Consider the following 13,576-nt stretch of genomic DNA (forward strand, 5'->3'; position numbering starts at 1 on the left):
GGCAAGCTAACAGGGGTTAACATATCAGAAAGGAGGCAAGTGTAAACTGATAAACTTTATCATGTAGAGGGAAAGAAGACTGAATCCTGGAACTATCACTTGGGCTAAGGAATCACAGAAGGCATTTATATCATTACTTTTCAGAAGAAATTCCTTCACTAGATTGCTGGCAAATGGTAATTTTATGGTAATGACATATTGCAGATGTATTCTCCAGAATCCTGGAAACACTTGCCTGGAGTGGGAAAAATGCCCTGGTTAATCTCTTCAGCATGTTATTCTTTCTGTTTAGAAATTCAGAGTCCCACAGATTAGTTCTAGGGCCTGTGCTATTCACAGCAACCCAAAAAACAGCAATCCCGACACAACAGTAGCCTCCGCACTGGTTATTTCTTGGGTGAAGGAGCTAAGGAAGGAAATGGCCAGCCCCACGGACATGTCTGTGAGTGAGTGCTCACTGACAGCCAGGCGCCAGAGGGTAGGAAGCAAAGAACAAAAGACATTCTGCTGCACTCTAAATGCTGGGATGTGCAGGTTTTTTCCCTTCTTTAAAAGGACAGAGAGGAGTTTGAAAAGAAGTGGAGAAAGATAATCAAAGGCATAAAATGAGTTTGGCATGAGGAGAGAGAGTAAATAGAATATCATTCTTCAGTTCCAAAAGAGATGTCAGACAATAGGGGTGATAAAGGTCTATAAAATCACTGAGAAGGTGGAAAAGGTGACCAGAGAGTGATTATTTACTGTTTCTCACAGTAGAGGAACTGAGGGGAGTCAAAGGAAATTATCAGACAGCAAATTTTAAATGAGCAAGAAACACTTTGTTCACATGACAAACAGATAGGTTGTGGAACTGAATGCCACTGAGTATTGTAGAGTTATAAATGAGATCAAGAATTCACAGAAGATGGGTCTCAAAGGTTATTTTAAAAACGAGGTGTGGATCCAACTTCTTGCTGTGGAATTCTCTAAGCTATAATGCTGACAGCCGCCCCATTTTGTACCATGGCCCTAAACTTCTGGTACCTGCCAAGGACACGAGACAGGGCTAGATGAACCCATGATGGTCTAACTAGATCTGGCCCACCATGTCTTTTCCACGTTCTCACACATAGGTTGTGATATTCCAAAATATGTTGTTGCTTTTGTTGGTTTTTGGCTGTGTCTAGACAGATTTCTTTGGAAGGTTTAGGGTCTGACCTGGTGTGGGACTGAGCTCCACAGATCAAGGGACAAAGTTTGGATGTCAGTACAGATGAAAAATATTCCAGTGAGATCCAGTACTCTGGCATGAGTACTGTATTCTTTCTGTCCCCACAGTAAATTGCTGATGACTTTCACAAGCTAGAATAGAGCTGGTATGCAGATATATATTCCTGGAAAACGGTGTTGGAGGACATTAAGTAAATGCATCTGAATTAGAGCTATTCAAAAATGCTTTCATTCTTTCATTCCTTCACTCTGTAAGAGACAAGCCAGCGGCTAGCCATGTGTGCAGACTACTATGTGCAGTCCTGGACAGTCGTGCTCCGGGCTTGACATGCTGTCTGCTCTGCCTGTGTGCCAAACAGCATGGACACATAGCCATCTGCAGAGATCCTTCATGCAGGACTCCTGCTTCTGCTTCAGGAAGGCCTGATGTCCTGAAATCCTGGACTTACAAGCTGTGCTAGATGATGCTGAAGAGGAAAAGGGATGCAAAGTGTTCTTAATCTCACTTGTCTGCCCTTAAGTCCATGACTGTAAAAAGTGCTGTGCTACCAGGATACAAGAGAAACTGCCTTGGCAAGTGCAGTGCTTCCCAAGGCTTATTAGTCTGCTTAGAGCTTAGGAGTAGCTGGAAGCTGTGCTCTAGTTATTATTATAATTGAGTCATTTAAAGTTTCCTTCCTTTCAGCCAGAGGGTTTGTAGCTGGGGTTCTGATTTCAGATGGTCATGTCAATCTGATTACCATTTTAGTTACACCTTTCTACTTTCATGTTGTCTGTCATTCCAGTTTTAGCCCTGTATTCAAGATAGAGGGATAGGAATCAGGCAGCCTTTTCATTTGACTCTGTAATTGCCTCCTCTAAGAATTCAAGCAAGACTGTCTTTATGGTACTTTTAAGTTTCACCCTGCTTGTGGATGAAATGCCTGGGCAGGCAGAGCTTGTAGAGACCACCGCCTGCATGCACTGAAGTAGCTGATAAGGACCCAGAAAGCCAGGAGCTTTTCTTCCATGGGTCCATGATGCCATGGAAAAAGTGGCCATTTTTCTATCAGGATTATTTTAATGTCTTTAAGAAACTTGCTTCTAAATCTTTATAGCTGTAATTCTTTTGCATTTTGATAATTTTCCTCTTTAAAATTTGCTACTATCTACCCTATGTCAGTGATTTCAACCCCCCTCTCCCCCCGAAACTGGCAGGCATGGAGTGGCCAGCTGGAACAGAGCAGGATAATGACTGCCCTTTCTACACCCACAAATCGCAATTAATGCTAGAAAAAGAAATTGATAAAGGAGTTATGCTGCATTTGCTGTGTCAGCTGTGGAGTGCAGGAAAGCTGCAGCTGTTCCCAGCCAAGAGTACTCATGCCCTGGAGCTGCACTCCCAGGAGTGTTGTTACATGAGGTTTTCCCTTCCATCTGGGAGTAGGAACTTCTCTTTCGAACAGCTTTAGGCAGCAGGCTGAATGCATGCAGGACCTGCGTCATCTCTGCTGCCTCTTTGGAGCCCTGTCCGTCCAGGTAACAGTCTCTTTTTTGGTCTCCTTCTTCTAGGGATATCTGTGCCCATTCCGGTCATTGGTTTGCAGGATGACTCCAGAGTGTTCGTAAATGGGACCTGTGTCCTCAATGATGAGAACTTCGTCCTCATTGGATCCTTCATGGCGTTCTTCATCCCTCTCATCATCATGGTGATCACGTATTGCCTGACCGTCCAGGTGCTGCAGAGACAGGCAACGGTGTTCATGTGTGGCGAGGTGCCCAAGCAGAGGAGGAGCAGTGTAAACTGCCTCAAGAAGGAAAACAACACAGAGAACATTTCAATGCTTCACAATCATGAGGGAGCATCTCACTTGAACTCTCCTGTAAATAAGGAGGCAGTGCTTTTTCGGAAAGGAACTATGCAGTCCATCAACAATGAGCGAAGAGCCTCCAAGGTCCTGGGCATCGTCTTCTTTTTGTTCCTCATCATGTGGTGCCCATTTTTCATCACTAATGTCATGTCTGTCCTTTGCAAGGAAGCCTGTGATAAAGACCTCTTGAGTGAACTCCTTGATGTGTTTGTTTGGGTGGGATATGTTTGCTCTGGGATTAATCCCCTCGTATACACACTCTTCAACAAAACATACCGCAGGGCTTTTTCCAATTACATTCGTTGCCAATACAAGACCAGTAAAAAATCAGCGCTGCGGCAGAATCAGTGTCTGAATGTTGCTTCAACAGCTTTATATGGGAAAGATCTGACTTTAACTAGTTATCGAAATGGCAATGAACTCAATAGCATGGAACTAGATGAAGTTGAGGAGGGCCTTGAAATGCAACCAGGGACTTCAGAGCTCTCCATAAACAGCTGTAATGTTGTAAGTGAAAGAGTGAGCTGTGTGTAAAGGTGGCTCACACAGTCTTTTGCTACAGTGTATCTGTAGCCAAAATATATTGTGTAAAAATGTTAAGTGTTGGTCAAAGGACAATGTAAATATTGCATTCTGAACAAAGCTTCTTTTTTTTTAAAGAAAAAAAAGAGTTGTCTTTCCAGTCCAGTACTTAAAATCATATCTATTAATATACTGCAGTGAAGTTTAAGGTCCTATATTTACTGTTAATACTAGATCAGAACTATTAGTTACTTTGCATATGTCATGGACAAAATGTTTGAATTCTTCCAGTGCATGAACAAAAATGCTGAATATTTATCTCAGGTGGCATTTGCTGGAGTCCAGAATGGCACGTTAATAGTTATATATCAAATACATGCTATTAGACTTGGTCAGTATAACTTTCTTTTTCAAGTTGACAGTAAATATATACTTTAAATCCTCACCCCTATTTGTGCCGTGTAAAGACTGTACAGAAACCTGGCAGAGAGACATCATGAAAGCATAGCAGCTGTGCAGGCACCTGGCCAGACATGTCTTCTTACGGGTAGTGGCTTGCTGCCATACTGGGGCAATCTTGCACTTCAAGGGACCTCTGTTAAATTTTAAATCCCTCTCAAATCCTGCTGTTTTCTTTCCATTCCCCAGGAGGCTCCGGCTCCCCTAAGGAAGGTGGGGAATGCAGTTCTGGTGTGGTTTTGCGATCCTGGCTGGGATCACTTGCACACTTGGAGAAGAAGCATGAGAAACAAAGCGAACGCCAGTTATCTGCTTCAACCATTTTATAAATGGAGGGCCTCAGATTTATAAAAAGCCCTCCTTTGGTCTTGTAGATAATCATCAGCTCTGGGATGGAGCAAGCTGTGCTCAGTGTGGATGGCACTGCCTTCACAGATTGCTTGGATGATCAGGGTCTTTGGCTGACCTGGAGAAGAGCTCTCTGGCTTTGTAAGGGCTCTTGTCTTCTCAGTCCTCACATCTATTTATTCCTTAGCTTGTTTAGCATTTGCTTTTGTTTTTCAACATCCTGGGACTTACAGTGCTGGTGATAAAACACTGCTTTGGGTGTCGAGCAGAAGCTGCTCTGTGTGTGATGCTGGTCGGGTCAGGCTGTGAGGTACAGGATACCCCTCCCTGGAGTATGCTGGGAGAGAGGCATGAACGAGGATCCCTGCTCATTTGCCCTGTCTCAGGAGGAGGTGGGCAGAGCTGGACAGAGCATGTGACTGGAATCATTTGCTGGTGATATGGTTCAAAAGCAAACTATGACCAGGGACAGGAAGGAAGCAGACCTCGAGCTGGTCTACATGGAAGATTAATCTGGATTAACTTTTAAATTTTATTTATTCCATTTCACTCCCAAAGTCAATTATAGTCTATCATATTAACACCGCTTACATCTTAATGAAAGCACCCACATTGGGATTTAATACAGTTTAAGTAATCTGCTTTTAATTCACAGCATGTATAATTTGAATTAATTTTCCTCTGTGTTCCTGTGTAGACAAACCCTCCAAGGCATTGTGTCTTTCTGGCAGTGTGCCTCTGGGGTGATGCCTCTCATGCAATTTTCCTTGTGTAGAGTATTGCCTAATGCCAGATATCACCCATAAGGTTTTTACATCTTCGTTTAACTAATGCACAAATGCTGCAGTGCCCATCTAACATGGATGCATTTAGCATCACTGACAGCCTCTGGCTATGAAAATCCTTAGAACTGAAAAGCTTACACTAGGCATGGATAAATTGCATTTTACTAACATGAACTGCTTATACTCTAAGCTTGCTGTGTTCATCCCACCAAAATTAACTTGTAGAAGAAATGGTAAATTCTGCTAGTGCTTTAGCATAACGTTGTGCTGTTGCATTGCCGTGTACAGCAACAACCTCGCTGAGGCCACTACCGAAACACAAAATACGGGTTGCATCTTCTGCTGTGTTGCACCTGGCTTGATGTGTTGAAGTTGATGGTCCTCTCTTCTCCCTCGTCCCCTCCTGGGAAAAACCCATATTACTTCCATGCAGGCAGGCGAGGTATCCAGGTGTGGAGTGTAGCTTATTGCTTGCAGAAGGCAGCAGAGATGCACCATATGCCAGCCTGCTGATACCACCACGGGCTTGAATGCTCAGGAATCCACTTGCCTCTCCAAAAAGGTCTGGTAACCAGTAGGAAAAGGACTGGCCAGAGACACAAACTTGTGCCTTCAGTGACTGCCCTTTGCTCTGAGTCAAATTTGTTTATCTCAAACAGTACAGAAAAATCAGAAAGATCACATTGCTTTTTAAGTTCTTTTTTTCCTTGGGTGAATTCATAGCACATCTTTTCCAAACATCTATATGTGTGTGTATATATATGTGTGAGTATGTACATATATACATATTTAAAAGCCAACCACAGACTTTGAAAGCATTTAGCAATAAGTTGAATTATAGTAGCTTCTAGCATATGTGTGAATAGCTCATTTTCCACAGCATCCTCAAACTCCATATAAGTCCACACACAGGCATTCTCTTCATATAGGAGCCTTCATGTCTTATCTTTGCTGGTTCTGTTGTATGGGCAAAAAGGGAACCTACTCTATTTGGATGTAAATAATGGGAATTGAACAGAGAATTTACAGAATTTTTATAAATGTTTTTAAAAAATTCAGCACCAGGACTGTAAATATGTCAACTGTGGCTACTCAGCTGGACCCATTCTGATGTATGTCACTTGTTTGGATAAACAGACAAGGGGACTGCCTTACAGCGCCTGCGTTCTCTCCCGGCCAGCGGGTGATCACATTTTTGTGAATGGTTAAATACTGTCACTTACCCAACTTCCTTTGGGTCATTCACATCAGGGTTTTGTGATGCTGCTATTTATTTATTAAAGAAAGTTTGTTGGTTTAACCACTCTTAATTTTTTTTCATGGTCTATCAGAAAATAAATAAATGAACGTGCCCTCTCTTTCTTTTATCTGTCCCCAATTAAAACCTTTCCTGAGTGAAAAACATGTCCTGACCAAAAGATAAAACAACAAAAAATCAGGATAAGGATGAGGATAACTTTCGTTTCTCCTCCCACACTTCAAGTATGGCCTGCAGTTGCTTCATCACAGAAATTAGTGTCAGCAGATACCCCAACACTTCCAACCCCAAAACTTGTTAAATACAAAGACAGTGACAAACTATTCCCCCTCTTCTCCTTGCTCCCTCCAGGAATAACTGTTAAAAATGACTTTTTTAAAATTACCTCAATTTGAAGAATGGATTTAGTTCTCTGCAACTTAACCAAAGTCAGGTTGTCCCCACAGCAGCTTTGTTTCTCCTGAGCTGTAGCCATCACCCACGGTGGTGCCTCAAGAAGCCCTGCCCTGGGGCTGCCTGATGGGATTACCCGCTGGACGTTTTGTGTAAGTCCTCAAACCTCGGCTCAGGTATGGTTTCGTCTTATGAATAGCATGTGTGGTGGTGTTTTGTTTTGAGTTGGGACTGAACAAATGAATATAGTTCCCTGGAAATGGTTCTGTAGGCTGAAACATGTCGGTTGCTTTGTTTCCCAAACAGATGGGAGATGTGCAGGCAGGCTGCCTGCGAGATGAGCGCGCATGTAGAGGCTCCGACCCAGCAGACAGACCACCCTGTTTGACTTGCATCGGGGAGTCGACTTGTGGGGTCAGCCCCCGAACTAGCACCTTCCTGAGCTGTAGGGGCTTGCAGCCTTTCCCACCAGAGGCCAGAAGCAAGGCTGGCCACATTTGATCAGGCACAAAGCCTTGTGGCTGAGGAACCTGGCTTCCAGACCTGAGCTGGCTCATCTACTTCTGTGACATATTGCCCCACGCAGCCAAGTCTGGGGCGCGGCATCCACGAAGTCAGCCACGGTGGCTTGGGGATCTCTGAGGGCCTCAAAGGCTGTCCTTTGAGGACAAGGGCCTGCTCCTTCAGTCCCGTGCTCGCTGAAGATAAGAGCAGGTACCCAGAGGCTGTGGCATTTAGGAGGCAATACAGTTCATAGCCAATGCTGAGGAGCCTCAAGACATCCCACCTCAGCATGGCTCTCCTTGTTTTAATGACTTGTGAGTCAGCAGTAGTTTTTATCTGAGTGATAATTTAAAGATGCTAATGTTAGGTGATGTGTGAATAGTCAGTGTGAACAGTATGGTTAGTGCCTTTTTCTCTGTAGACACTCACGTCAACCATTAGTGCCTTTCTTCTGAACCGCCCTACAAAGAGGTTCATCACTGGCATGGAGCACAGCCACTGCTCTTCCCTTCCAAGTCAGCAGGCTGACTGCAGTCATCTGATGTGCTGGAGCCGTGAGGGCCCTGGATATGGAGAGCCAAATTCCAAAGGAAAAACATATTTTAAGGAAAAAAAGCAAACCACAAGCAGATCTTCAGAAATAGCTTTGAGCTAATGAAGGATGTCTGATATTTTTGCAGACAAATTATGCTAATCCGGCATTCCAAAAGCAGCGTCCGTCATGTGATAAAGATGCAGATGTCTCTTGGATGGGTTTCCTCCCTGGGTCACGGTATCATTAGGATAGCTATATGCCAAGCCAAGAACTGCACGTGGCTTTGTCTCCATTGCAGACTGGGCCAGAAAGGCATCAGAAGCTTTTTCCTGGGAAAAAGCATACAAAGACCACCAAGCCTTGGGCAGGTGCAGCAAAAGAACAGAGATAGACAGATGTACACACATATCTGCACACACGAACACACACATCCCAGAGGCCCCAGAGAGCAACAGGAGATGTCACCATGCTTCAGTCTTCCCCTGAAAAAATGGGAATAGCTGAACAGCTGGCGAGGAAACCTGTGATGGGGAGATCAAATGCAGCTGTAGGTGTCACTGTGAAATGTGGGCTGTTCTAGTGATAATGTAGTGGTGGGTGTCCATGTACCAAAAAGTGCTCTAATTTTTTATTTTTAACTATGAAGTTGTTATTGACTGTTCTGCCTCTCCCTCATTTTCTTTTAAGTCTCAGGTCTTCTGCTTGTTTGCTTTTACCCACACTGGAACTTGTGCTCTGAAGTTGTCAGAAGTTGACAAAATACCTGTGATGTGTCATTCCCTCTCTGCTGTGCAGGGATGCTGCGATCCCATAACAACATGGAGGTGGAGAGTCTTCAGGTGAGTGATTTTAGATATGTAGGAGACAGATAATCAATGCAGCAAGGCATGCCTGCCGATTAAAGAACTACACCAGAAGATCTTTAACAGTCAAGTGCATGAGCTACACACAGAAAAATTTTGCTTAAAACTGTCCTAAACCATGGGTTCTGCTGATGGCAGGAGGGTATGTTGGCACATCAGGAGGGAACCTGGCAGCGCATGGTGCCCTGAGCTGCACCCTGCTCCAGGCAGCCCTCCCGCACACTCCCTCCGCGAGGGAGCTTGTTTTTACAACCGGGCACAGCGTGTCCTGGCACGGTGCCCAGCGGGATTTACTCCGCTCCGTGCTGAGCAGTGCAACTGCAGAAAAGGTTGCAAAAGCCTGGCCTCTTGGGCCACAACTTCAAAGATTTGCGGAGGGGCCTAGCGAGTGGGTAAGCATCTAGCAGCGACCAAAGTCCAGTAACTCTGATTGCTCTGGGGTGGTGAAAGCAAGAGAATCATACAGACTGCTCACAGCAGCCAATGGGTGAAAAATTATTGTGGAAAATTGAGACTGTGAAGCAATCCTTGTTATGTATTACATCTCTCATGAATGCTGCCTTATGTTCTGCTTCCCCCCCAAAAATGAAGGATCTCTTAGCGTGTAAATACAATTTCCCCAGTAGTTTCCTGGGTCAATGGCTGCTGCTTTGTCACTCCAGTGGGCTACTAACACTTAGGTGACTTGAAAAATGAATCATGCAGCATCACATAGGGGCATGTTAAATCCACTGTTCGAACTTCCCTGTGCTTGAATCATAATTAGTTCAACAAATAGGATAAACTAATGTTTAATTAAAATACAGCCTAATTATCCAACATATGTTTTTAATAGGATGTAATTGTGGCATTTTGAGTTATTTGAATTGCTTATACACTAAAAACGATCTGTAGGCTGGTGCCTGTTAGACCACTGCCTGGTTGCATTTTTTTAAAATTCCAGGGCAGTTTCACATTTGTGTGTGCTGCTTATGTTAGTGTCTCCTCCTGCAGAAGAACAGGCGGGTGCTGGTGACAGATGCTTATCAAAGCCACTGAAGATTTTAATCAGGGTCCTTCTCCCTGACTCAAGGCTAGAACAGCTTTTACGCAACTTTTTGGGGAGGAAGACTTCAGTGCCTCTCCTGCAGAGCTCACATTTGCCAAAGATCATGATACTGCTCAAAGCAACAGGTAAGTGCAAATGCCCAGCTGACATCACAGCTGTGTCGCAGGTTCCTCCCCTGTAGGCACCAATAGTTCATGTCCCAAAATGTCTTCAGAGAGGATCCACAGGTGGCAGTGACTCACCTATGAAGCCATGACAATGTTCAGCCCCCTCAGCTAAGCACTCCCCCTTCTTTTTGCAGCACAGCCACAAGGCTGGCACACAGGTGAGCTAACCCTCAAATAAGCGTTTGGTCTCTCTTGTACCTTTTCTAGGTGTTGCTGAAGAGAAAACTGCCTGCATCCTCTACCAGGCTGTCCTATGACGGCATTTAGCAAAGTGGTGGGATGCGTTACTGACGCCATGCAACAAAGCAGCTGATGCAGCAAACCATGGTGAACAAATGGCGTTTTTCCTTAGCCAAATCTTTACTCCTTGAGGGTAAATGAATGTGATTGCCTGTTGTGCTGTAGTTAGTTGGCACTTCTGCTTTAAAAAAAATAGGTGGGACTATGTGTTGGACCTGAGCAGCAGCCCTGGTAATAGTCACGGTGGGGGGACACAAGTCCAGGCAGGGGCATAGAGAACCCTTTTAATAAGAAGAGGGTAGAAAGCTTGGCTTGTTCCTCCTAGCAGCCAAAGATGGGTGAAGAAAGCTCTCCATCAGGACATCAGGGAGTGCTTGTTCTGACTAAGGAGGGAGAGGAGCTATTTAGGCTAGAGGAAAACATTGGTATACAAAAAGGGCCAGAAATAAACTAGAAATTAGAAGCAGGTTTCTAACAAGTGGAGTATTCCAGGTCTGGGACTGCACTTTCTGGTGAGGCAGCAGTAACGGCAACCAAAAAGCTTATTGAGGGCTCAGCTCTTGCATTCACGCAGGAATTTATGCTATAGGGGTACAGCAGGAGGGCCCAGCTCAGCCCTTATGTCCTTAGCCTCCTGTCTGACAGGGCTCCGGCACCAAGCCAGCCATCTGCACGGCAGCACCTCTGACCTCCCCAGCGATGTGTCCCAAAGCGTGGGAGGAAAAAACATCTTGAAGCAAGAACACTGTTTTTGTACTACAGTCCTTCAAAGTCCTAGCAAAGCTATGAAAAATGCCACAATTTTGGAGGAAGGCAGGCAAGGCCATGCCAAGTCAGTACATCTCTTGCAAGTAGGACAACATGAAGTGAGGGGATCGTGAAGGCTGTGTGTTCCTAGCCCTGAGCCAGCCCCAAATTGTCTGAAGCAGTATTTCATTTGCCTTCTCCGAAGCATCCAAAATCAACCAGCTTGGCTAGCCCAAGCCTGACTGCATGCAGTCACGTAAGTTTTATTTACCCACAACAGCATTTTCATGGACATTGAGTATTATTGGAGCCAGTCAGTCTGCTCTGGAGACACACAGTGTTGAGGTAATGTCCTGTTGGGCTGCCATTAGCTGGTGTAGTTGAGAAAACACTGGTGAGCAGCTTTAAGGGCTGAGAGTCTGCTTTGTGCTTGCAGTCTGCCTTTTTTAATACTTTTCTTTGTCACTGCATTTCCAACTGTGCATCCGGGAACTTCATGCTTTTGCTTCAGTAAAATAAATTGTGTTGTTGGCCTTTTAAGCTCTCTGTTGTTAAAAGTGGACTCAGCTGAACCTGGTAGGCAGCAAGGTTATTGTTTTCTCAGTGTGAGTGTTTCTAAATAAATTGGCAGCATGGGCACAAACTTCTGGGCAGCTACCAGCCAAGACCAATTTGAGGGTCCCAAACGTTGGGACATATTTCCAGTTGAACAGTTAAGAGCTGGAACATCATCAGACAAAAGGCAAGGACTATCCTCTCCTGGGCTTTATGCATCAGGTGGGGACCTCTCGGAAGCACAGTGGCTCTCCCAGGTTCCCTGGGTGGCCCCGGCTCTGCAGTCAGACCCTGTGAGGATGCAAAGGATGGTTGGGTACCTAGAGGCAGGATGGGAACCTGCGTGTGTTGTCTCTGGTTTCTTCTCCAATGTAAATTTTCTGTAGCCATTCCATGGAAAAAGCTGTATGCACCGGGTGATTTAACACACTCTTTGCATCTGTTTGCTGTTACTGAAGTTGCACATGTGTGTCATGGCCACACAGGGAAGGGTGCTTGAGGAGCGGAGGTCGACATGTCCAAAGGCAGCCAGGAGGCTGCAATCCTTGTGAAGATCAGGTTTTGCACAAGCAGACTGGCAGAAAAGGCTTGCTGTGGATTACTACAGCAGTTGGCACACAGGTAGATTGACACCAGATCCGAAGCAGGACAGAGCTGGGGATGGTTGGACGCTTACAATGGCACACGTTCACATGGGGCACTTGACATCTTCGGGTTTTCTGGCTTACATTCCAGTGCAACCTTTTTTTCCAAATGTGGGCAGATAAATAGCTCTTCAGTGCTCTGAGCCTGACCCTGTGCCTGGGTGGTGAGGGACTGATGTGTTGACAGATTTTAGCCTTGAAATACAGAGCTTCGTCTCCCAAGAACATCATGTTTCTGTTTGGTATGCATGTTTTCTCCACCCCTGTGTGAATTCCAGTGAAGAACGTTCTGCCACCCTTTGTTTGTTTTAAAATCGTAAAGATACCTAGATAAGTGAATTCTATTAAAGGAAGGTGATTCCCTGGTTTGTAAAAAAAACCCTGGTATTTATTACCTGGGGTTTTTCCTAAATGAAAATGATTCCTGCAAGTCCCTGGTGCTTTGGTAAGCTGGGACATCCAAGCACACGAAAGGTGTGACATGCCTTTACCACCTCCATTCACAGCTTCCCAGGCAAGGAAAGAAAAACCATAGTTTGCGGATGATCACTGATGACCATGGCTCAACCCCCCCCCACTGCAGCTGCAGGAACTTGGGCACCTTCCAGCAAAGGCAGGGCAATGTAGCCTAATTCATATCATATTCATGCTTAATATCTCAGAGAAGGCAGGGATGCTGTGCAGGCTCTCCTTGCCTTCAGAGATGAGTGCATACATCATCAGGGACCGCAGCAGGGCTGCCACTATGCCTGTCAAACCCCCGTGCTTAAGGATGTGACTGCACTCAGCTCTCTGTGGAGTGTGACCTGCTTAAACACTGAGGTTGTTTCCAGGGCAGAGCCATCAGAAAAGGAGATGTCAAGACCATGTTTAGGATTTTTAAATTAGTTTTCTTTTTTTTTGAAATGTGTCTCATGGCATAACTGCTGAATGGTGGTTTTTTTCCCGAGCAGAGCAATCCCATGGTACATCTGGACGGCAATCCCGTACAGGAGGCAACCAGCCCGGGGAGGGAGGCGAATACTCAGTTTTGTTGCAAACCTTGTGGTGGCCGTCGTTTCTCAGCTGGTTATTTTATCTCTCTGTACTCCGGAAGAGGATCTTGACACAGACGGTTTGCAGAGCTGTTTCAGCTGTTCAGACAGCTCAGCCACAATATGTTTCCTCAAATTGTTTTGTTAAGCACATGCATCAGCTGTACTTGTTTGCCTTGAAGCTATGAGAACCACAGACCCTCCTGAGAAAATTCAGCTTCTACATAGACATAAAGAGCTTGACAGTGCTCTCGAATGTACCCTGCTGCAACAAGGCAGTGAGCTGCAAACCTGCCATGGTCCATGAAGCTCTTTAGATTTTAAATGATATCATTAGTTACTGCACTCCCAAAGCCTCGACATCTAGAAGCTGAAGCCAGAACAGCTGTGCCACTTTATGTCCTTTCAGGATCTA

The 13,576-nt window shown here is 45.0% G+C and overlaps 1 protein-coding gene and 1 long non-coding RNA gene across 5 annotated transcripts in view; both read left to right on the top strand.

Moving 5' to 3' along the window:
* Positions 1 to 6,997, top strand: part of HTR2C (5-hydroxytryptamine receptor 2C) — a 97,695-nt gene extending 90,698 nt beyond the window's left edge. For 3 of the 4 annotated variants that reach the window (XM_075054137.1, XM_075054136.1, XM_075054139.1), the window contains 2 exons: positions 2,761 to 3,566; positions 4,230 to 6,997. In XM_075054137.1, coding sequence (XP_074910238.1) covers positions 2,761 to 3,566; positions 4,230 to 4,391 — 968 coding nt within the window. In that variant the 3' untranslated portion in view covers positions 4,392 to 6,997. Of the gene's footprint in view, positions 1 to 2,760 lie in introns of all 4 variants that reach the window. The other variant, XM_075054138.1, reaches the window with a different exon arrangement.
* Positions 6,998 to 9,759: 2,762 nt separating this feature from the next.
* LOC142043196 (uncharacterized) lies at positions 9,760 to 13,442 on the top strand. Its single transcript, XR_012653975.1, has 3 exons — positions 9,760 to 9,899; positions 10,149 to 10,268; positions 13,081 to 13,442. It is a non-coding gene; the product is annotated as an uncharacterized LOC142043196 (long non-coding RNA).
* Positions 13,443 to 13,576: the final 134 nt, after the last annotated feature.

This window comes from Buteo buteo, chromosome 22 (genome assembly GCF_964188355.1).
Source record: "Buteo buteo chromosome 22, bButBut1.hap1.1, whole genome shotgun sequence".
Taxonomy (NCBI): Eukaryota; Metazoa; Chordata; class Aves; order Accipitriformes; family Accipitridae; genus Buteo; species Buteo buteo.